The sequence below is a fragment of the Crocodylus porosus genome, unplaced genomic scaffold (assembly GCF_001723895.1).
Source record: "Crocodylus porosus isolate Cpor-Errol unplaced genomic scaffold, CroPor_comp1, whole genome shotgun sequence".
Taxonomy (NCBI): Eukaryota; Metazoa; Chordata; order Crocodylia; family Crocodylidae; genus Crocodylus; species Crocodylus porosus.
Window position 1 is genome coordinate 1,196,645 of NW_017728945.1, and position 20,484 is coordinate 1,217,128.

Consider the following 20,484-nt stretch of genomic DNA (forward strand, 5'->3'; position numbering starts at 1 on the left):
ACACTACTGTGCACTGTACCTGTGAAAATTAGGTTCCCTGGGTGGATCTCAGGCCAGGCACCTGAATTCAGCCAGTTTGCTTTTGAAAGGCTGGGTCATATCTATTTCAGGTGTGTTCCCAAGTCAAATCTTCAGGTAAAAAACACACACGAGCTAACTGCAGCTAGTATAGTCTGTAGGAGAAAACATGATGGTAGGTGCAGTTCCTAGCACCTCTGATCTCTTAACATAAACCCAGCTGAAGCACAGAAGACCCGGTGAAAAAGTGAAGTGGTGCTGATTCCCTTCAGAGGAGACAGAACTGTGCTGTTGATGAACAGACCAAAGCTGGGCACTTCTGAAAATGGCCAGGATGAGGCAAATTCTGCTGTTGTCAAAATCCATTGGGATCCTTATTGCTGTGAGGAGAGAGTGGAGCTGACGCATGAGTGCTTTGGAAAAATCTCACCTGTCCAAGGCAAGCTGAGCTGGGCTTGGAAGCAAGTCTGTGCAGGCAGGGTCATGCAGGATGGTGCGTCTCCATTCAGAGGATGCCCTGGAGTGAAGAATCCCGTCAGTTGCCGCACCCTGGCTGGGACACATCTCCTACTGCACCATGCTCATGTTTTGGGGCTTTTGCTTGGCTGTACACAGTGTTGTCATCGTCGTTGTCCCCATCGTCACCAACCTAGGTAGGAATATTGCTTGCTCCTTGTCTGATGCCAGCTAACTGCAATGCAGTCGATGAAAGCAGGGAGGTGAGACTGCTGTTTCTTTTCAGCAGAAAGCTTGCTAGTATCCGCGCTGCTTGCATAGGAAGCAGGGCAGGCCGCAACCGGGCAGCTTCCCTGAGTCAGGTTGCCACCCTGGGCAAAGAGGGAAAGTGGCTTGCAGAAGTCACTGGCTTGGGTGCAGTCTGGGGCAGATGTCAATCCAGGGTAGTCCCCTTAGAGTCAGTGCTATGGGACCACTGCAAACCTTGTGTTGGGAGAACTGGGCTCCTTTGTTTCTGTTGGTCACTAGGCAGAACTTGGAGCCCAATCCTGGGGATTTTGGTGTCTTCCCCAACCTGGCCTTCCTTGAGTGTTTGTTAAGGGGGAATGACCAGAGTCTAGTCTTTGGCCAGGTCCAGAGTTTGCATAAACTGGGGACTGTGCTGCTTTTGGGCAGCTGTCCAGGCCCCTGCTCCTTGGGATTGGATCCTTGTTCAGCTCAGATTCCCCAAAGGTATTGAGGTGCCCAACTGTGATGGACATCCACAAAATTAGAAACTAGGTGCTTGAAGACCAGTGAGGATCAGGATTATAATCTCCCTGCCTCAGTTTGCCTAACTACAAACTGGAGAGAATACTGCTGCCCTACTGCACAGATGCATTTGGGCAACAAATGCATTTAACTCTCCATTCTGCCCAGACCTGTGAAGGGGGCAGAAGGGCAGGCCTGTCTTCATGGGGCATCTGACAAAGTCCGTTATACCAAGAGCCGCCTGCCCTTTCCCCCTCCTTCCATAGTGTGCTTAATGGATAATTTAGAGTGAGATTGCAGGTCCCTGGAGGCACTGGGATGGCTGGGTCAGGGGGCATGTTGAGATCTTTGAACAGTATTTGTAGGCAGTCTGAATTATAAGGGCAGGGTCACAGTCAGGAACCAAGTGCTGAAGCAGTAACTTTGGGCAAGGCCACGGCAGCCTTTGCGCAGGCAAATGGTTTTGCTTGTCTGAGGATGCTAGCTGGGGTCCTTCATGAAGAGCAAGTAAGTCTGGGTTGATCCAGGAAAAGCCAGGTTTTTTCTGGGAGCAGGAAGCTTTTTAAACCATACCCTCCAACCCGACCTGGCTCAGGGAGAGAGACGAATCGCCTTTCAGTCTCACAATCGCTGCCAAAAAGAAGGAAAGCCATCGATGCCAGCCCTGCATTATAAACACTAGACCAGTCCTTCCACCTCAAATAACAACGAGCAAGGGCAGAACAAAGGCCATGGACAGATGTAACCCTTATGCCGATGTTAAATTATACTAGTGGTGTAAGAGGAGCTATACCTCTGTAAATTTAAAAAAGCTTTCATTTTTCAAGTTAACGGTGGTTTTCATTTATGCTCCTATCCATGTAAATCAGAACAGCTGATACCAGCTGCAAAGCAGCGAACCCCCCTTCTGTTAAAATGCTTTAAAGTTATATCTATCTACGGCCTGAAAAATGCCCCAACCTTCATGAATCTGTATCTGTTTTCCTTCCCTTTTCAGTGAACAGACCCGAGCATTTAAGGCCCTTTGTAAAATACCATGAGAGAGTGTTTTATGACACAGAAGCTTTAGAACAGCTGCATCAGAGGTCAAAAAGAGCCGCAGAAGAGCATGAAACATTGATCCAGCTGGAATTCCAAGCCTATCAGAGGTGCGTGGCTCCATATATTTGTGTCCAGGGTCTGTACTGAGGCCAAATCCTATCTGATCTAAATCGTTACACACTGCAGTGCTACAACAAGCTGAAATCCAGCAGGTACGTACAGCTAGCACAGTATCCTATTATGCTTCGTTTCAGATTGTGTTCAGGTGATCCATCATCGTTTATATTGCAGCACCTGGAAGCTCCTGTCAGGGACAGGACCCTCCCGGTGCTAGGTGCTGTACAAAGCCCACAGGAAACGAAGATAGTGCCTGCCCCATATTGCATAGGCCGTATGAGGCAACAGCCACCGTATAACAGGTAGCTAACAATGGTCAGAAGCCAGGAAACCCTAAGCCAATACTGGCCACACGATAGGCAGGTTACAGCCCCCTCTGCTCTCTGACTGGTTGCTAAATGTTTTATACGCATCTATAATGAAGGCAAAGCTTACACCACTACTTCTAGTACTGTGGATGAGATTTGACTTCCATTGTGTAGTGCCAGCAGCTGGTAGAGGGGATAAGCGCAGAACATTTTCCGAGGTTACAAAGTCCACCCGTTCATCCATGTTCAGGTAGTTGAGCTGTTAACCGATGTCAAGACGTTGTCACTAGTGAACCGCTGGAAGTTCAGCACGTGCTACATTGAAATTAGTAAGTGCCCCCCCTTCTTTCATACCTTCTAGGGTCAGAAGGGACCTGAGTAGATCATCTAGTCCGACCCCCTGCCATGGCAGGAAAGAGTACTGGGGTCAAACGACCCCAGCTTGTGACCGTTATTCCTGGTCACTCCTGGCGGTGCTCAGGGTTACAGGGACTTCCCCAGTGCCTGCTGATCCCCCCTGACTACTTTGTTTGCTGATTTCAAAACTTGTCCTGGAAGTGGCGCGTTACTGTTTGCCCAGCTCTGTTACTGCAGCGAAAGGAACACTTCATTAACTCCAGGGGCCAAGCTCTGGTTCCAGGCGTGAGATATGTGAATGTGTTGAATCTGCAATATATTCTGTGCCTGCCAGTTTGCCAGCACTTTTTCCCCACACTTGTGGTTGGAATTATTTATTTATGGGCCCTGGGACAAACAGCACTGGAGCTGAGTCCCAGCCAAGCATCTTGGACATACCTGTGACTCCATATGCCAGGAGCTGCAGGGCTGGTTTGGCCTTTTGCAGGACTCTGAACTGCATCTGTCGCAGCACAGAGTTGCCCGGGGAGTTCAGTGGCCAAGGCGAGCAGAGTGGGGGGGGAATTGTGTGAGCAAAGGGGAAAAGTGACTTCTTCCAGTTGAGGCTACGCATGAAAAGGGGAAGTGTCCAGATACCGTGGTGATGGGCTGAACAGGACAGAGCTGTTCTAAAAGTTGCCATCAGCAATAGCTGCAGGTGAAAGCTCTCGCACTCTTCTCCACAGCATGGAAAGCAGCAGGAGATGAAAGGTGTTTAGACCAACTCCAGGTGGACAAAGTTATTTGGGTAAATGTAATATCTTTTATTAGACTAACTGACTAGTTGGAAAAATTGTTCTTTGCCAGCTTTTGGGCACAAACACGCTTCTTCAGTCATAGGGAAAATCTGCTGGCGTTAATCTTCTCTCTAGGGTCAAATAGAAACTTAAGCCAAAATGCAAATGTGGCAGGGGTGTTGGTTATAGCTGCGTTGGTCTGAGGACATAGGCAGATAAGGTTCTTTGGGTAAATATGATATGTTTTATTAGACCAACTAAATAATTGGAAGAAAATGCTCTTTGCACAGCAGGGAAGATCGGAGGGGAAAGGACTTAATGGGTGTGAGAGAGGTAGGTGTGTGGTGGGCAAAATTCCCCTATTTTTTCCGCCCCGCCACAACCTACCTGTTTCACACCCATTAATGCCTACCCCCTCTGATCTTCCCTGCCACACATTTGCATTTTCACAGACTTGCATTTGACATATTGGCATAATCTTCTATTTGACCCTAGACAGAAGACTAACACCATCAGATTCTCCCTATGCCTGAAAACTGTGCCTGAAGGCTTGCAGAGAACAAACTTTCCAACTTTTCAGCTGGTCTAATAAAAGATTTCACATCTACCCAAAGAGCTTTGTCTGCCCATGACCTTTGACCAACACAGCTACAATCAACACCCCAAAACATAGACCAACTCCAGGCATTTCACTTCCTTTCCAGGACCTTCAAGCTGAGGCTGAGCAGGGACACGAGTGCTTTCACCAAGGACTTTGAGATTCAGGTCAAGGACAGCTCGAAGCCAGGAGATGTCTCTTTTATTTACTCAGGAGACTTGCACGGTAAAAGTTAAACCTGCTGCCCTGAGCATGGACACTTCCCAGTGAGAATAGCGGGACCATTAACAGTTCACCAAGCCCCCCAGACAGCCTGACCCTTTTCCCTGATAGGGAGGGACATGAGTGTTCAGTCTCAATGCCCTGATAGCATTTGGTTCTTCCTAGTTATCAGGGTGCTGGTTTCTTTGATGTGGACTCCCATGGATTGAGACCCTGCAAAACTCACTACATGGAGCCCACAGAGCATCAGACAGGCATTGGCAATGAGATGGACCCCTTATCTGGTTTATGTATTGCGCTGCCAATATGGCTAGAAGCTGACTTGCATATGTGTTCAGGGACGTGAGCTCCATCCATGGTCTCCTGGAGCTTGGGGGCAGTTGCTGGGGACCCTGCAAGGAGATTGTCCCTTCAGAGAGCAGGGAGCCCTGTGATTTGCCATGCGGTGATCCTGGGGGATTCAGAAAAACTGGCAGCCAGAAGCCAGAAGGGCTTCACTTTGAAGCAGAGCCTTGGAAGTGGGGGAGGAAGGTGGGTATCTTCAGAGCCTGTTGAGCATCTACTGTCACACAACACATTTGACTTGCGGAAGTGCGGTGAAGCAGCATGGATGAGTGGGGACACTGCAGGTACGTGGCTACTTTGGGCGGCGTGTGCATAAAATGGGTGAAACATGGCCACATCCCCTGCAGCAGCTACTAAGATAACATTACCAGGGCTACAGGTATCAGGAGCAGGGCCACCTCAGATGCTGAAAACTGATCAATATCCAGTGGTTGTTAACCCCAGACCTCTTCTGTAACTGGTAATGAAGATGAAAGCCTCCTTCTCATTTGCCTGTACCCCTGTGCTGGCAAAACAGATGAGCCTGGATCCTTCTGCCATGGGTCTATCCACAATGGCCTTTTTGAAGGGTTCATCCGAACCAAGAATGGCACTTATTACGTGGAGTCTGCTGGAGCATGCACCAGCACCAGCACCTCTCCAGGTCACTCTCTGATCCATCATGAACGTGACATAGGTGAGTACCAGACTCTAGCACAGGTCTTTGGAGTGACTGAGGTTTATAAAAAATATATATATTTTGCAGCTCAGAAGCAGCTATTGCCTCTGCTGTTTGACCTGGCATTTCAAATGCACCTTACATTTGCTGAGCCCACCAAAGGCTTTTATAAACACTGAATGCAGCAATCAGGGCTCAGATCTCTTTCTGACTATTTGTGTTTTGTACTGAGGCAAAGAGGTGAAATGATTCATCTAAAGCCATGTAGTGAATCAGTGGCAGAGCATGGAATAGACACCAGGACTCTTGGCTTCTGGTCTCCTCAGCTGGAACTGAACCCAAGAACCCTGATGCCTGATTATCTGCTCAAATCATGCTAGGGTTATTGTTGGGAGGGAGTTAGAAATTGCTGAAACATAGAAATCATATAAAAAATGGATGGCAGATCATCTAAGCTAGTGCTCTATTAAGGCAGGATCATCCCTGCATCTCTCTCCGTGTGACATCTGAATTTTCACTCTAGATTATTCCTTGTTGGATGATCCAGACTCTGCTGCCTTGACTGAGAGAGCACATCAGATCCTGCAACATTTCCAGCAGGAGCTAAAGTTAAAGGTGAAAAGAAATGGTAGAGAATAGTTTTAACTTGAAATGAAACAAGTTGAAGCAATGAAAGTACCATGAGGAAAGGACTGCATGGGGCATTGATTGGTTCTGAATTCACTGAATAACATGCTGGTGGGCATGGGAACTCAAAGGGCTTTGATTCTCCGTCACGGAGCTCTTGTGCTTCGCCACCTGCTATAGAGAGCGGGAGATGGAAAAAGAGGCTAGATTCTATTTACTGTTCCAAGAATAAATCCAATTTCCCTAAATGTGGGTAGTTTAAGAGTGTTGGTGTAGCCGTGAGGGTTTAGAAATTATGTGAGAGGCCTAAATTTGGGAGAAGAATTGGGTTTAAGGGGAAAAATTTGAAAAAAAAAAAAAAAAGATTTTGGGACATATCTCCTATTTTCATGAAGTTTATAGTTCTGGCAAGATGTTGACACATAGGTAACATTTCCAAGCTTAGCAATTCTCTGTATCTGGCCCCAAATATCGGTGACTTCAATGGGACCTGCGTAAGCATGTGCGTAAGAAGTTGAGCATGTGCATAAGGCCTTGAAGTTCCTCTCTGAAGCTGCTGCTGCTGCTGCTCCATTTTGCCCTGGAAATTAATTATAACCCAGAATATCCCTACACACTCCTAAACTTTTTTGTCAAAAAAAGGGGGAAACCCTGGAGAGAGAGAAGAGGAGTTTGGATTATTCTAGGACATCCTGCCTGCTGCATCTGCAAGTTGATTACTTGTTCTACCAAAGATTTGGCACCACAGAGGCAGTGGTTTCTCAGGTATGAGTATTAATTTTTGTTACTGTTGTTGTTCCTTTTGCTATTCGAAAACAATGATTGGTGAATGTAATGTTCCTTAAAATACTGGTTTGATTGGAAAAACTCATCACTGTTGTAATGATGTCATGACATTTGAATGGCATCATGGATCCCATTCACTCCCCCATCTCTCACACAGGATGGTAACACTGTAGAAAGGTAGAAGGAGTGAATTGCTTGGAGAATCATCAGCTTGTGTCAGGGATTTATGGGGAAGGCACTGGATTTGGATGCAGGTGTAGTTCTTGGCTCTCTCGGGAATGCCCTGAATGTCCTTGGAGGCACCATTTCATCTTTCTGGACCTCAGTACACAATCTGCAAAATGGGGAATAGTAATAATACCTCTGTGTATTTAGGTTGCTAACTCTGTACATAACGCAGAAATCCACGGGCCTTATTAAAGGGTTACTTGCTTATATATAAAACTAAAGGTTCATTACCATTGTTGGTACGGTAAGAGTAGCAAGGAGGCTGTCTGCCTTGGGGCTTCTTGTAGTATTTACCTTTCAGTTGTGACATAACCTCACACAAGTTAAATCTTCTTTGAACCAGCTTAAGAATAACAATACCTCTTGCTGACTTTTCCTCTCTGCCTCCTGCCAATTTGAGATAGTAAGAGTAACAGTCCTCCCTGGCCCTTATACAGCACTTTCCACCAGTAGATCTTAAAGTACTTTTACAAAGGAGGGCAATATCATTAACCTGATTCAACAAAGGGGGAAAATTGCAGCACAGACAGGTGACAAGAGCTGTCTGAGGTCAGCAGGAAGGCAAGTAGGAGAGCAGAGAACAAAGTCGAGGTTGCCTGCATTCCCCGCCCCGTGCTGCATTCATGACAAGTGGTTTTGTCCAATTAACGTTTGTGTCTCCCCCGCAGGTTGCCAGCTACATAAAAGCAGTGAATGCCATTTACGAAGGAACAGATTTTGACGGTATCAGGCACATTGACTTCAAAGTGAAAACATTAAGCGTAAGTCAGTTGGGCACTTGGGTTTTGATCTCCATGGGCTTTGGATGAGGTTCTTCAGGACCCAAACGCATGCCAAGGCAGATGGAAGTCTGGTTTCATTTTTCTAATGGGTAGTTGCCTTAAGGGGACAGTTTGGCTAAGGGAGTTTGCAGGCTTAGATTGCTCATTCATTTGTAACTTAAAATGCTAGTGATGAATGATATTGGGTGGTTCACGAGAAACATGACTGTTAAAAATAAAATCTCTGTTGCTACATGTCACAGCAAGTGACTGGCCGGTTTGTGTTGTTTCTGCGCTGTAGATAATCCAGGAGGATGATCCTTCTGGCTCCAGGGACTCACCGTACATCGGTCCAGAAATGCTTCTCATGCTGCACTCCAAGTCCAACTGGAATACCTATTGCCTCTCCTACCTTTTGACGGACAGGGACTACAGTGGAGTTCTTGGGATTGCTTTTAATGGACAAGCTGGTAAGAAACAGCCTTTAGATAGATTTTGTGCCACGTGCACTAAAAACAAAGGGTGGTCACACTCTGGTTGTAACTATAACCAGGATTAGTCACCATCTGGTACTGTTATTCAAAGTCTTGCCAGTTCCTTTTCTTAATGTGAGTTGTCGTTTAGGAGTAGCATTCCTGTCTTTGCACAGGGTTTGGACCACATGACTTGTGGTCCTTTCCAGCCCTATGAGTTTATAAGAAATGTTGTGTTTGATGCTTAGTCTAAATTTGTTTGGAAAAACTCTTCACTCTCCACTTGCTCTGGATCCTAGTCTTTACTCCTCTGATTTCTGGCTTACGTCTCCAGAGTTTCTGCTTTTTTCTTTCTGGACTAGGTGACCTGGGCGGCATCTGCTCCAAGCACAAGAAGTTCCAGGACCAGGAGACCTCTCTGAACACAGGGCTGGTCACGCTGCAGAATTATGGCCAATACTTGCCGCCTCGGATAATCCACATCGTCCTGGCCCACGAGCTGGGTCACAGCCTGGGAGCCCATGTGAGCACGCAGAAGGCATTGTGGGGATAAGTGGGAGTGATGCTTAAAAGCAGAGGATCTGTGCAGATGATGGCAGGGAAGCCTCCCTCTTTCAAGCAGCCAAAGCAGATGCTCAGCAGAGAGAACTGCACCAGTGCTGCATTTTTCAGGCCTGGCTCTCAAAGCAGATCACCAGTGGGGCAGGATGAGATTAAGCCATGGGGAGCCAAAGGAGCTAAATGAAGCAGCTGAGAATGCAGGGTCACAAGTGATCTGGCATAGAGCACAGGTCTCCTGGGCGCAAGGCTAACACCTGGGTTAGCTGTTGGACCATGTTCATTTTCTTCAGGGCTTTCCAAAGTCCATCTTTTCAGACACTTTAACGGGCTTTTTATGACTTACTGTTTAATTTAGTTGTGGGAGGAAAAGAAAGCCTTGAATTCCAAATCCCCCGTACCTTGTAACTGGCACTCTTATCTAGGGTTTTTCAAGCTTTTGTGTTCAAGAAATGACTGATTTTTGAAGTGTTTTATATGTCCATAGAACAGGGGCCTGTCTGGAATTCCATCTATTAAATGCATAGAACCAGACTGGTTTGTAAAGCTAATACATTGCTATTGAATTAACTTATTGGCTTCTGTGACAACATCCAAAATAATCTTTGACAAAACATTTCCAGCAGCTCGACTAGGCATTATGTGATATTGAAACACAGAGAAGTTTGTGAAGCACGTTGGGATGAAACAGGCTGCAGTCATGAATGATGTTGCATTGTGTATTCACAACCTAGCAGGAAATGTCATCTTTTAACAATATACATGACTCTACAAAGTCCTAAAAATGGCTTTTATGATCAGAGAATAGAAAAGCCCCCTTCAGGTTGGTTTGGCTCCTGTTCCACGTTCAGAGCATGCGATCTTCTGTTTCAGCACGATGAGAGTCAAGAATGTGTGCCTTTCAACATTGACACCACATACGGGAAGTACCTGATGTTTGGTCATGCCACAGATGGATGGCAACACAACAATGACAAGTTCTCCACGTGCAGCATCGAGTACATCGGGAAGCTCCTGAGAGCCAAAAAGGACACGTGCTTTGTTGGTAAGAGGCAGTAGTGTGTCTGAATTCTTTAAATTCTGCTGTCATTTGTCTGAGCTAATTGCAGTTAGCTCAGTGATTCTTTGCTGTTAGACCTCTTAGCCTTGGTTTGTTGTGGGTGATCTCTTTTATTGAACCGACTCTATAGCTGGGAGGGATAGAGACAAACTTTCAGGTAGCAAGTCCCCTTCCTTGGGTCTCTGTAGGTGTCATTTCAGACGTAAATTATAGCAAAGGGATTTCTTTTTGTTTCCCCAAAACGCTGTGGGCAGCTCTCAGCTTTAGCAAGACATCAGCAAAAAGTTGAAATTATTTAGCCAGGAGAGCAACTTAGATAACATAGTGATGGGTGCCATAAATGTAGGTGTGGACAGGTGGATGGATGGACAAGGGACTTGACTATTTAAATGCTGATGGGTCCAAGTGCAGATTTTCATGGTTCAGCCCAAAATGAACATTGGCAGCTGGTGAATTAAGGAGTAACACAAGACAAAGCACCATTAGATATTTCTAGGGAGCACTAGGATCAATTTGCTGTTCCCAGATTAGAGGTTCAGAAAGGGTTCTGTTTTATGACTGGTGACACCCCATGCTAAAGCAAAGGCCAAGCAAAATTCAGTCCTCAGGGAACAAGCGGATCTCTCCACCCCCTCCCCTTAATGCACTGTGTTGTGTAAATGGCTTGACGTACACGACAGCTCGTGATCACCAAGCATCAGGTGTTTGTCCAGCCAGTCTTGCTAGTCCCGTGTCATCAGCCCCACAGTCAGCTCCTGGTCTCATCGTTGGATCTATTTTTCTTTCCCTTCCATTCAGAAACTGAACGTCCCATCTGCGGCAACCGGATAGTGGACCCAGGAGAGGAGTGTGACGTGGGGAACGACATCTCCAACCGTTGTTGTTATGCGGCTAGTGAGCCAAACGGCATCGGCTGTAGGTTGAAGCCAGGGGTGCAGTGCAGGTAGGTGTCCCTAATGCCTTATTAGCTGTTCCTTCTCTTCCTATCAGACTTTGTGGGTGACGCTCATCCTATTTGCTGCGAATGTCTCTCCTAGGATCCTGCCGGAGACACCCAAGGGCACTTAAAAGCTCTTTTGAGGGTGGCTGAGGCAGGGAGCTGTTTGTTACTTGTGACAAGTATCCCAGGGGCTTGTCCACAACAAACACAGTGCAAGCACTTGCAAGCAGGAAGCAAGGATACAGCCGTGGGACCTGAGCCTTATGCTCTATGGCCTGTAGATATGCTCAGTGCCCATTTGCAGCGACAGCTGCTTATCAGCAACGTTCCCCGTACCCCGCATATCTGCAAGGCGCCACTCTACATTCACACAGTGCTCCGTGTAACAGCAATAGCTCCTTAGGGACAACAAAGCCAGGGCACTATATCTATTGCTAGGTATTTTGATCTAACTGGATGCATAAGTGACTGAGCCACCCCTACTAGGAGGCACGGCTTCTTTCAAAGCCCTTCAATACCAGCAAGGTCTCCAGCCCCGCAGCATTTGTTTTAAACTGATGCCCCTATGTGTCCCCAGTCATGGTTATTACTCCATATTAATAACCCACATGCATGATGCTCATACCCAGGAGGTAAGTCATTGCCTCGGTTTGCTGTTACTACCGAGTTGGCAGCTTGCTGGCATGCTGTGGGTTGGCTACTTCCCCATGCTTATCTGAACCATTGCTCTATCTCCCAGCTCGAGCCAGGGCCTGTGCTGCAGCCAGGACTGCGTCTTTAAATCCCAAGGGGAGCTCTGCCAAGAGGAGACGGAGTGCGCCTTCGCGAGCGTCTGTTCTGGGCTAGCGGCTCAGTGCCCCACACCCGTCCCCAAGGACAACGGCACGTTCTGCAGCAGGGGCGCACGGATCTGCCTCGCTGGGGTTAGTCCTGACTGTTAACCTTGTCTGATTGGGGGTTGTGACAGCCAGTGACTTTAAGGGCTAAACCAGGCTGAATAGGATGGGCCATAGCACTGCTTACTGCATGGGTGAGGGCCTTAAAGGCTCCCCTAGAGCAGGTTCAAGCTAAGTAGCCCCATGGTAGGTGCAGTTAACCTGAGGAACTCACTGCCACAGGGTGTTTGTGAGGCAACTTGCTCAGCAGAACTCACATGGGGATAGGGCATTTATACCACAGGAAAGGATTGAAACCCTCTATCTAGTTTTGAGGCATTAATGCAGCCCCTCACTACCAACCTCTCCCTGCAAGCATGTTACTCCAACACAGTCCAGTCCAGGGGTCCTGGCTTGGCCTCTGGGAGATGTGAGTACTAGACTAGGGACCTGCTGCAGACTGGCAAGGCCTGTGGCCTCCCCTCTACCCATGGGGCATGATGCAGCATGCGCTGCAGGTGACACAAGGAATTCAGTCCGCCTGGTACCTTCCATTGGGAACGGGGCTTGGGAAGACACTTTGTCTTGTTAGATGGAGCCGGCACTTGGGAGAGTTTTGGTCCCTTGGTGAATCCGCCTGCTCCCTGCCTGGGACAGATCACTGCCCTGGAGCAGGCATATCCCATAAATCCCACTCCTATTTCTCACTCAATTCCCTAGCTCTGCCTCGCCTCGCTCTGTGTTAAGTACGGACTGGAGCAATGTGACTGCGTCAGCAGCTCTATGAGGGAGAAATGCCATCTCTGCTGCCAGCAACCAGGTATGCTGACTTGGGATCAGGGGAAGCAGCACCCCCTGGGTCAGAGAGAAGCATGAGAGCTGGGAGTGTTGCTACTGGCCCTACATCAAGGACACAGAAGAGGCTGTTGGTTGTAGGCAGCAGTGCCTCCTATGCAGGGACTACCCTGACACATATGGCACAGACAGGCTGGTAGCATGGCCCCATTGCACATGGGGTTAAAACCCAACCCTGCAGCTCCATTTTATAATAGGACTAAGGCTTCCCAGGGTGCTAAGGGATGCAGTTATGTACCTTGGGAGCAGCTGAGCATTAAGTGACATGAAAATCAGAGCCAGGGCAGCCCAGTGCTGAGGTGCATTACCCACTACGTGTCCAGGCCTTGATCATTCCTTTTAAACCATCTGTTGTAGGCCAGGCCAGGACATGTGCCAGCACAGCCTCGTTCCTGCTGGAGCATTACTTCAACGGCTCACGGATCCCACTCACCCCTGGCTCCCCATGCTGGGACAAGACAGGCTACTGCGACAAGTTCCACACCTGCCGGCTCGTGGATGAGGACGGCCCCATCGCCAGGGTGAAAAACTCCATCTTGGACTTCGTTGAGTTGGAGGATGTAGCGGCCTGGATGAAGGCAAGCTCCTGTGTGGGGCCCCGCATCCCTGACTAGGGCTGTAGGTAGACAAGCATGTGGGGGAAGTGGATAGTTGAATCAAGGCCTAGTGCAGAGGGGCTGGACCCAATGATCCCATACCCATGGATAGTTGAATCAAGGCCTAGTGCAGAGGGGCTGGACCCAATGATCTTCCGAGATCCCTTCCAGTCTTACAATGTAAGAGTCTGAGTAAGGCAGCTCTGGGATTCCTACCTTGTGTTCCAAACCCTGCTGCTGACTGGGTGCTTGACCTTGGCTAAGTTACTGGCATCTCCATTCCCTGCACCATGCAGGTGGTGACAGCCACATCCCTTGCAGAACAGCTGGCAGTAAGGCAGTTTGGATAGCTTAGTAGCAGGTCCAGGTCCGATTCCCAAGGTAGGGTGGAAGGTACCCAGCTCCTCAGGCCGCTGAGGATTGAGCAGTGGCCTGGCTTTGTCCCTCAGAAGCGCTGGTGGGCTGTGCTTGCGATGATCCTGACTTTGGCAGCAATGATGGCTGGCACTGTCTTCCTCTTTGGAAGGACTCTCGATAGCGAAACAGGTAAGTGGAGGTTTCAGATAACTCCCACCCTGCCCCATCCAGTTCCTGCTGCCCTAGGGAGTTTCAGCTCCTGCTCTGGAGAACGCTGAGGGACGTGGGCCAGCACCTTCCCCAGTTCTGTCCAATGGACAAAGTGAAAACTTGCTCTGGGGGTGCCATGGGAATTGCCACTCAAAAGCATCCATCTATCTCTTGGGGAAAGGAGAGCAGAGCCCAAGTCACACCCATAGGAAATCTGGGGACAAAGCATCATAGGTGTCCCAGTTGCCCGTTTCCTCCGTTAATCCCCAACCTCTGTCTCTTACTCCACATCACCAGCAACCTCAGGCTTGTATTAGGCCCCTTGCTGCAGCAAAAGCAGAATCCCCCACAGGTCCTTATTAATTTGCCCCAGGGACCTGCTTCCCGAACTCAAGTCTGGTGACTTGTCTAGCCTTGACCATCTGAGCAAGACCCAGCAGTCACCAGGTTCGAGTACCAGGCCCGCACCAAGCCCCTAGGGCCAGAGAAGCCACCAGACATGATGCCCTGCAAAAGCCAACTAGGAGCCTTGTGCAGTTTTACCCAAGTTAAATACCCTGCTCCAAACACTCTCAGCCCCCAGCTACTGAGCCCATTTTCACAATGGATTGCTCTCAGTCCCTGACCCTGGGGCAGGGACACCAGAGAGACTGCTCAGCATGCGACAGCTAGGAGCTCATCCCAACTGCTACAGAAGAATCACTGCTGATAGTGGTTTGGTTTGGTTTCTTTTTTACTTAGAAGAGAAAAGCACAAAGAGCACAGTCAGGGAGGCCTCAGCCAGCCAGAAGCCTAAGCACAGACGGATGTTAATATACCATGAACACGAGGAGTTCTACATGGAAACCACGCACCGGGAGTATGAAACTATCATATAGCAAAGCATCCAGATCCAGCAGTGCTCACAAACCCCCTCACAAGTGGATTTTCCAAGAGGTCTCAGCTCATGACAGGCACATAAAAGAAGGGACTGGACTTGTCCCCAGCAATTTCTGCTGAAAAACCAGCTCTTGGGATCTACGATTCCCGGGTTCTGCCCTCCGCACAGCAGAGCGCAATAGGAGCCTCAAATGCTCCCGTGTAAGGTTAGTCCTTCCACTGCCAGATTTACTGAGTGACTTTTGCTTCAGCTCTTTGCAGCTCGGCCTTCTGCCCTGGCGCAGACAGAATTGATGTTCACCCTGCAGCTTGTATAGAGATACCGGTGCTGGCATTAAACTACTGAGTTTGGGTACTTTTGTCAGCATAGCTAGCCAGCTACTGGTACCCAACCAAGCTAGTTAGTTTTAAAACTAGCTCAAGTAGGTCTTTGCAAGCCACAGTGCCTGAACTGTAGATTTACCTTCCATCTCAGAAGCTGGTCTCCATCAGCAAAGTGATTAACCTTTCTTGCTTCGAATCATTTCCTATATCACCCTTCAAATGTTTCAAAAAACAATTCAAGACACCTTTCACAAGAGGCATCATTTCTTTCCTTGGCGAAAGGCTGGTCTGATGGCACTGCCTATATGCTACATGGAAACAAGGCTGTATTAGTCAAGGTCTCACTGAAGTTACTGAGACCAAAATCTAGGTAGATTTGAATAAGGCTACGCAATCGGTAGATTCAAAGGGGACACAAGATTGGCATTAATCAGTGTTGGGGGTTATAAAGGATGGGATGATAAGTCAGAGATACCAGTCAGTCCAGTGGATTTATCTTAAGATAGAAGAAGGCTCCTTGTCCCCTTGCATTTGCTGAACCGCTGCTTATTTGTACTGGGGTTTGTCCTTGGACCAGATCTTTTAGTATGTCCGTTGGGCTGGTTAGGTGTTGTAGGGTTTTGGTTTACACATATACAATTCTGAAAGACCTGGCTTCCTAGCGATCAATGGAGATAGTAAACTTTATAACAGTGGTTAAAATGCACCAGTCTAGGTAAAACTCACCCCAAATCAGGGCCTGTCCCCACTGCAGCTCCTAGCCCCCATGGCAGAGCCTACGTGCCGACACTAACCCGAATGCAAAGGGAAGTTCCAAAGTCTTTTATTGTAGCCCTTGCGTGGCTGAGCTGCCCCTTAAAGGTGCATGCTCCTTAGATGTGCACCATCTCGGAGACGCAGTAAGCCCTGGAGAGCGTTCATTTAGCAAGGTCCTTCACGTACTTCCAGCCTTTCTGGGTATATTCACGAGCCCTGGTGGGAGCTACAGACAGAGCCGACATGGCAGTGTGAACTCCTGCAAGAAAAGACATGGAGGGGAGTCCTGAGAAGAGCATTAACAAAGCATATGTCGTACCACCAATAATGTGGTATCATGGGTCACACTCCCTTCCCCGTTTAAACGCGATACCAGAGATCTTGGCTTATATCAAGGGAACCTTCAGTCAAGTCTAGGCCCAAGTAATTCCTGATTCTGGTGCAGTTGTTATGGTCTCATCAGTAGTCAGTGGGTCCTCCCCACCACCGTTACCTACATCACTAGCCAGTGGAGTAGTGTAACCTTTGTCCTTGGAAGCTTGGAAGTGTAGGTTTGGCAAATGTTTGGGGCAATTCAGCCCCTGTACTGAGCAGGGGGCTGAATGAGATGTCCTCTTGTGGTCCCTTTCAACCCTATCTTTCTAGGGTATTAATGAGGTCTGAAGGAAGGGAGACTTCATGGTTACAGCACAGGCCTGGGTCCTGGGTACTCTGTATTTTATTCCTGGTTCAGACACAGGACTTGCTGTGCAACTCAGGCCTGGAAACAGTAAGCAACTTGTCCAGTCTCTCCTTCTGGAAAATGGGAAGCAGGTTGAGTTAATTTTCTAGATGTTTTCCACATGTGTTAGCAATGACCAGATCAAAAGGGCTGGAGAAGGGCATTGTATTATTTGGAGAAGTCCCAATAACCATCTTACATTTTCAGACCATCACAGCAGGTTAGAAGCAGAGTCTCATTGTACTAGCACTCAAAGGATTTTATAAAACTCAATTTTTAATCGATGACTTTCTAAAAAGCAACTCAGCACTATCACACTTTGTTGCCAATTCTACAAGTGCTGCTGTACTTGGGTTACTGGCTGCAAAAAGGCCACCTGCCTTTTACATGGCATTTTTATCAGTAGATTTTAAAGCACTTTTTAATAAGAGGGCCAATATTATCCCCATTTTACAGGCAAGGAAACTGAGGAACTGAGTTGCAAAGAGGGATCCACCCAAAGCCACCCTGAAGGTCAGTGGCAGAGCCAGGTCTCCCAAATACTAATCCAGTGCTCCATGCACTAGCTCTCGCTGCCTGCTTTCCATCCCTTTGCTTCAGCGTTCAGTATAAGGACACAGCACTGCATCCTCACAATAGGATTCTAGGATAAGTTACATCAGTGACAGCAGCCCCCTTCTGCAGCAAAAAAGGGGGAGCCTTACCTTTGTTCCAGGTTTCAGAGACCGAAAAGTCAAATTTTGGAGTAGAAGGAAGCTGAAAGAGAAAACAGGAGGCAAAACCTCAATGTCTGGCCCATTAGCTACATACAAAGCCACTAAGCAACATGCGAAGAGAGGAAAGAGCAGAGCAGGCACCACCAGGCTTCCCAGGTCATGCTGAACAAGGCCCTCAGGCCCCGATTGTTAAAGGTATTTGGGCACCTAACTCCCTCTTCATTTTCAGGGGGCACAGAAAATAAACCTGGGCTCTTAACTTCTTTTTTACTGGCCCATCTGTAAGACTGGGGCAGCAGGTAGCATTTCAGAAGTGCACCAAAATGATTTAGATCCAAATCCACTGGCTGCTTTTAAAAATGTCACCGTTAAATCTTACGTAAGCCAGGACTTGGTTTATTATAGTTATATCTCGATTTATGGCACTAGGGTTTTCCTAGTCCAGCAAACACTGTCCTTGCAAGGCAGATCATCCAATCTAGGGAGTCAGAGCCAGGCCAAGAGAAAACTACCTCAAGCAATTGATAAACCATGTTATTAACAGGAAGCAGCAGGGCAGGAGTGGGTCTTTGAGGGTGGATCCATTCAGTAATTTTTAGAGCAATGGTTCCCAACCTTTTTTACCTGCAAAGCAGGACAGGGCTGGCTGCCTCCCACTCGGGGCTGCCCCGGCACCCAGCTGTGACTGCCGCCAGGTGGACAGATCGGGTCTGAGAGGGGGGCTCGTGCCATGACCTGGCAGCCAACCCTTCATGGCCACGGCCCGGTGGCTTGGAACCTCCAATTTAGAGGCTTTCAGACAAGGGATCAGGGGCATTATTCATCATAAAATACCTCCCAGATCAGTGTTTCTCAACCTCTCAAGTAGCAAGTACCCCTGAACTTCTGAAAAACTTAGTAAGTACCCCAACACTCAATTTTCCAGGGGATTTTCTATTTTCAGACTACTGCGTGCCATATGTTGGAAGAAGGGCAGTGTATATAAGGCCGTGATATGACAGGGGTCTGATCTGGTGTGTGTAGAGTTGTACATCCCTGGTGTAAAAGGTGGCAACTCAAGTATGGGGTAGAGGTGATGCTGGCCAAAGTTAGGGCTGCATCCAGTGCTATGCAAAGCGTGACATGCCAAATTATTACTGGGGAATTTAAAGCACCATGCAATGCACAGCGCACCAAATTTTTCGCCAGAGTTTTGAGAGGTGGAAGGGGCGAGAGAGAGAAGAGGGTGAGACACAGGTGGGGGTATGCACGTACCCCAAGGGTACATGTACCACAGGTTGAGAAAGCATGTCCCAGACGATACGTTCACTCTCCTCTACCGTCCTCCGCACCCACTTTTTTCTTGCAGACCCCACCTCCAGTAAGACCCAGGGCTAGTTCAAAATCCCTTTTCCTTCCAAGGTGAAATCCCAACTCCGCCGAAGTCGGCAGCAAAACGATACCCATGGGAGAATCCGAATTCTGCTTCCTTCCCCCTCCAGCGAGGGGCTCCCTTTGGCTGCCCCCCCGGGCCGCCCGCACGGTCCTCACCTCCCAGCCGACGTAACTCGTCCATTCCTGGATGGCTGGAGGCAGCGCCGCTTGCGCCTTGCGGAGGGCTTCGGCACCTTGCTTGCTGCTTCCCAGCAGGCCCTGGTCATACGCCACGTACACCGCGCCGCCGGCCAGGCTGCCCTTGACCACAAACCTGGGAGGGAAGCGCAGCTCGTGCTGTTCGAGGCGGCATCGCTCGCCCCGCGGGCGGAGGCAGACGGGGCAGGTCTCACAGGACGCAAGGTGTTATGGAAGCAGCCCCCCTCAGGGACACGGGCCACTCCCCCCCAACCCAGGGCACTGTGTCCCTGGTTATGTGTGCCCCCCCGCACACCTGTACTCCCTGACACGCGTGTTCCCCAGTCAGCCCCCATACGCATGTACCGCCCCCTTGGCACGAGTTCCCCAATCACACGTGCACGTTCCCCCCGCACACATGGCACGCACCCACCCAGGACATGCGTGTTCCTCAGTCACGTGCCCCCCTGGACGTGTGTGTTCCCTAGCCATGGGCGCCCCCTCGGACCCACCGAAGACGCACGTGCACCCCTCCCCCCGCCGGGGGAGGTCCGGTAGCCGCACTCACTTGACGACGGGGTAGAGCCGCGACGCCATGACCGCAGCCCAAGGGCAGCGCCCGCCGCACCGACACCTCCGCGCCCGGCCCGGCTACCTCGCCGCACAGCCTGCCGGGACTTGTAGTCGCCTGCCGCGGTCACGTGGCCAGGCCGCCATTGTTGCCTGGGCGCGGCCCCGCCCCCGCCGTAGCGCGCACTTCCGCCTCAATGGTCGTCTTGGCGGCGGCCTGGCTTCCGGGTTGGGGGTGTCACGTGATCCCCGCCCTGGGGAGGGGGGTGTCTCAGCAGCCTCTGCGAGGTGGGGGCTGGGGCAGGACCCAGGGAGATCACTGACTGGTTCCAAGAGGACACGACGTGAAACACGTCTACACTTCACACGCCCCGGAGCGCGAAAACCTCGTTTCTTAAGCAGGGCTCGGGACTGGGGGTTACGTCCTGAACGGGTGCAAGCGGGACCTGGAATTTGTCTGGCACCCTCGTCGGGGGCCGTTTCTAGTGACACCTCAGTAGGCTTTAACACCTGATGCCGTGCCTTAGTTTCTTGATTGTAAAGGCGCTTGTTTGTGGGCTGGGGGCTTTGGAGCGGTAAATCTTCACGCCGCAGTTTCGCTTGGACGTGTTCTTCTCTCGTCCTGGCTTAAAGTGTCGAGTGAGTCCGGGAAACCGGGCCGCGGCTGCCTTCTTGAGCCTGCGGCAGTTAGGATGTGGTGCTATGGCCATTTCTGTGCCAACGTTGTTACCTGGTTTCCTGCTGATCCTTTTGTCTCCAGCACCCAGCCATTGCACCTCTCCCAGAACAGCTCCCAAGCCATCCCAGTCGCCAAAGGATTCAGCGGTTCCCTACTAAGATTTCCACCTCCCTTTCTGGCGGCTTTGGCACAGATGTAAATGCTGGCAGTACAAAATGGTATGTTGAAATTTTGAGTAAAATGGATGAAACTGAGCATTAAAATAATACCATGAGCACTAGAGTGGTTGCATTTTTCATTTCCCCATGTCATCCGT

General features: G+C 49.3%; 2 protein-coding genes and 1 long non-coding RNA gene across 3 annotated transcripts; 2 read left to right on the forward strand and 1 right to left on the reverse strand.

Moving 5' to 3' along the window:
* The first annotated feature begins 5,310 nt into the window (after window positions 1-5,310).
* Window positions 5,311-7,032, forward strand: LOC109320463. Its single transcript, XR_002103797.1, has 3 exons — window positions 5,311-5,664; window positions 6,170-6,261; window positions 6,916-7,032. It is a non-coding gene; the product is annotated as an uncharacterized LOC109320463 (long non-coding RNA).
* Window positions 7,033-7,878: 846 nt separating this feature from the next.
* LOC109320461 (disintegrin and metalloproteinase domain-containing protein 10-like) lies at window positions 7,879-15,617 on the forward strand. The gene is made up of 10 exons (XM_019550568.1): window positions 7,879-8,048; window positions 8,350-8,518; window positions 8,884-9,044; window positions 9,953-10,124; window positions 10,938-11,082; window positions 11,819-12,002; window positions 12,675-12,774; window positions 13,167-13,387; window positions 13,855-13,951; window positions 14,714-15,617. Exons 1-10 carry the CDS (start codon window positions 7,911-7,913, stop codon window positions 14,848-14,850), a joined length of 1,524 nt encoding a protein of 507 aa, XP_019406113.1. The 5' UTR covers window positions 7,879-7,910; the 3' UTR covers window positions 14,851-15,617.
* A 365-nt stretch (window positions 15,618-15,982) lies between these two features.
* Window positions 15,983-19,582, reverse strand: CUNH19orf70 (chromosome unknown C19orf70 homolog). Its single transcript, XM_019550569.1, has 4 exons — window positions 19,488-19,582; window positions 18,899-19,055; window positions 17,357-17,408; window positions 15,983-16,190 (listed from the first exon to the last, which is right to left on the reverse strand). The coding sequence occupies exons 1-4, from the start codon at window positions 19,514-19,516 to the stop codon at window positions 16,093-16,095; spliced, it is 336 nt and encodes a 111-aa protein (XP_019406114.1). The 5' UTR covers window positions 19,517-19,582; the 3' UTR covers window positions 15,983-16,092.
* Between the last annotated feature and the right edge of the window lie 902 nt (window positions 19,583-20,484).

Coding starts and splice junctions, on each gene's coding strand:
- LOC109320461 (XM_019550568.1), top strand. CDS start 7,911: ATGACAAGTGGTTTTGTCCAATTAACGTTTGTGTCTCCCCCGCAGGTT. Junction 9,045..9,952: donor GTCACAGCCTGGGAGCCCAT/GTGAGCACGCAG, acceptor CTTCTGTTTCAG/CACGATGAGAGTCAAGAATG. Junction 13,952..14,713: donor GACTCTCGATAGCGAAACAG/GTAAGTGGAGGT, acceptor TTTTTTACTTAG/AAGAGAAAAGCACAAAGAGC.
- CUNH19orf70 (XM_019550569.1), bottom strand. CDS start 19,516: ATGGCGTCGCGGCTCTACCCCGTCGTCAA. Junction 19,056..19,487: donor CGGCTCTACCCCGTCGTCAA/GTGAGTGCGGCT, acceptor CTTCCCTCCCAG/GTTTGTGGTCAAGGGCAGCC. Junction 17,409..18,898: donor CGAGTTACGTCGGCTGGGAG/GTGAGGACCGTG, acceptor TTTCTCTTTCAG/CTTCCTTCTACTCCAAAATT.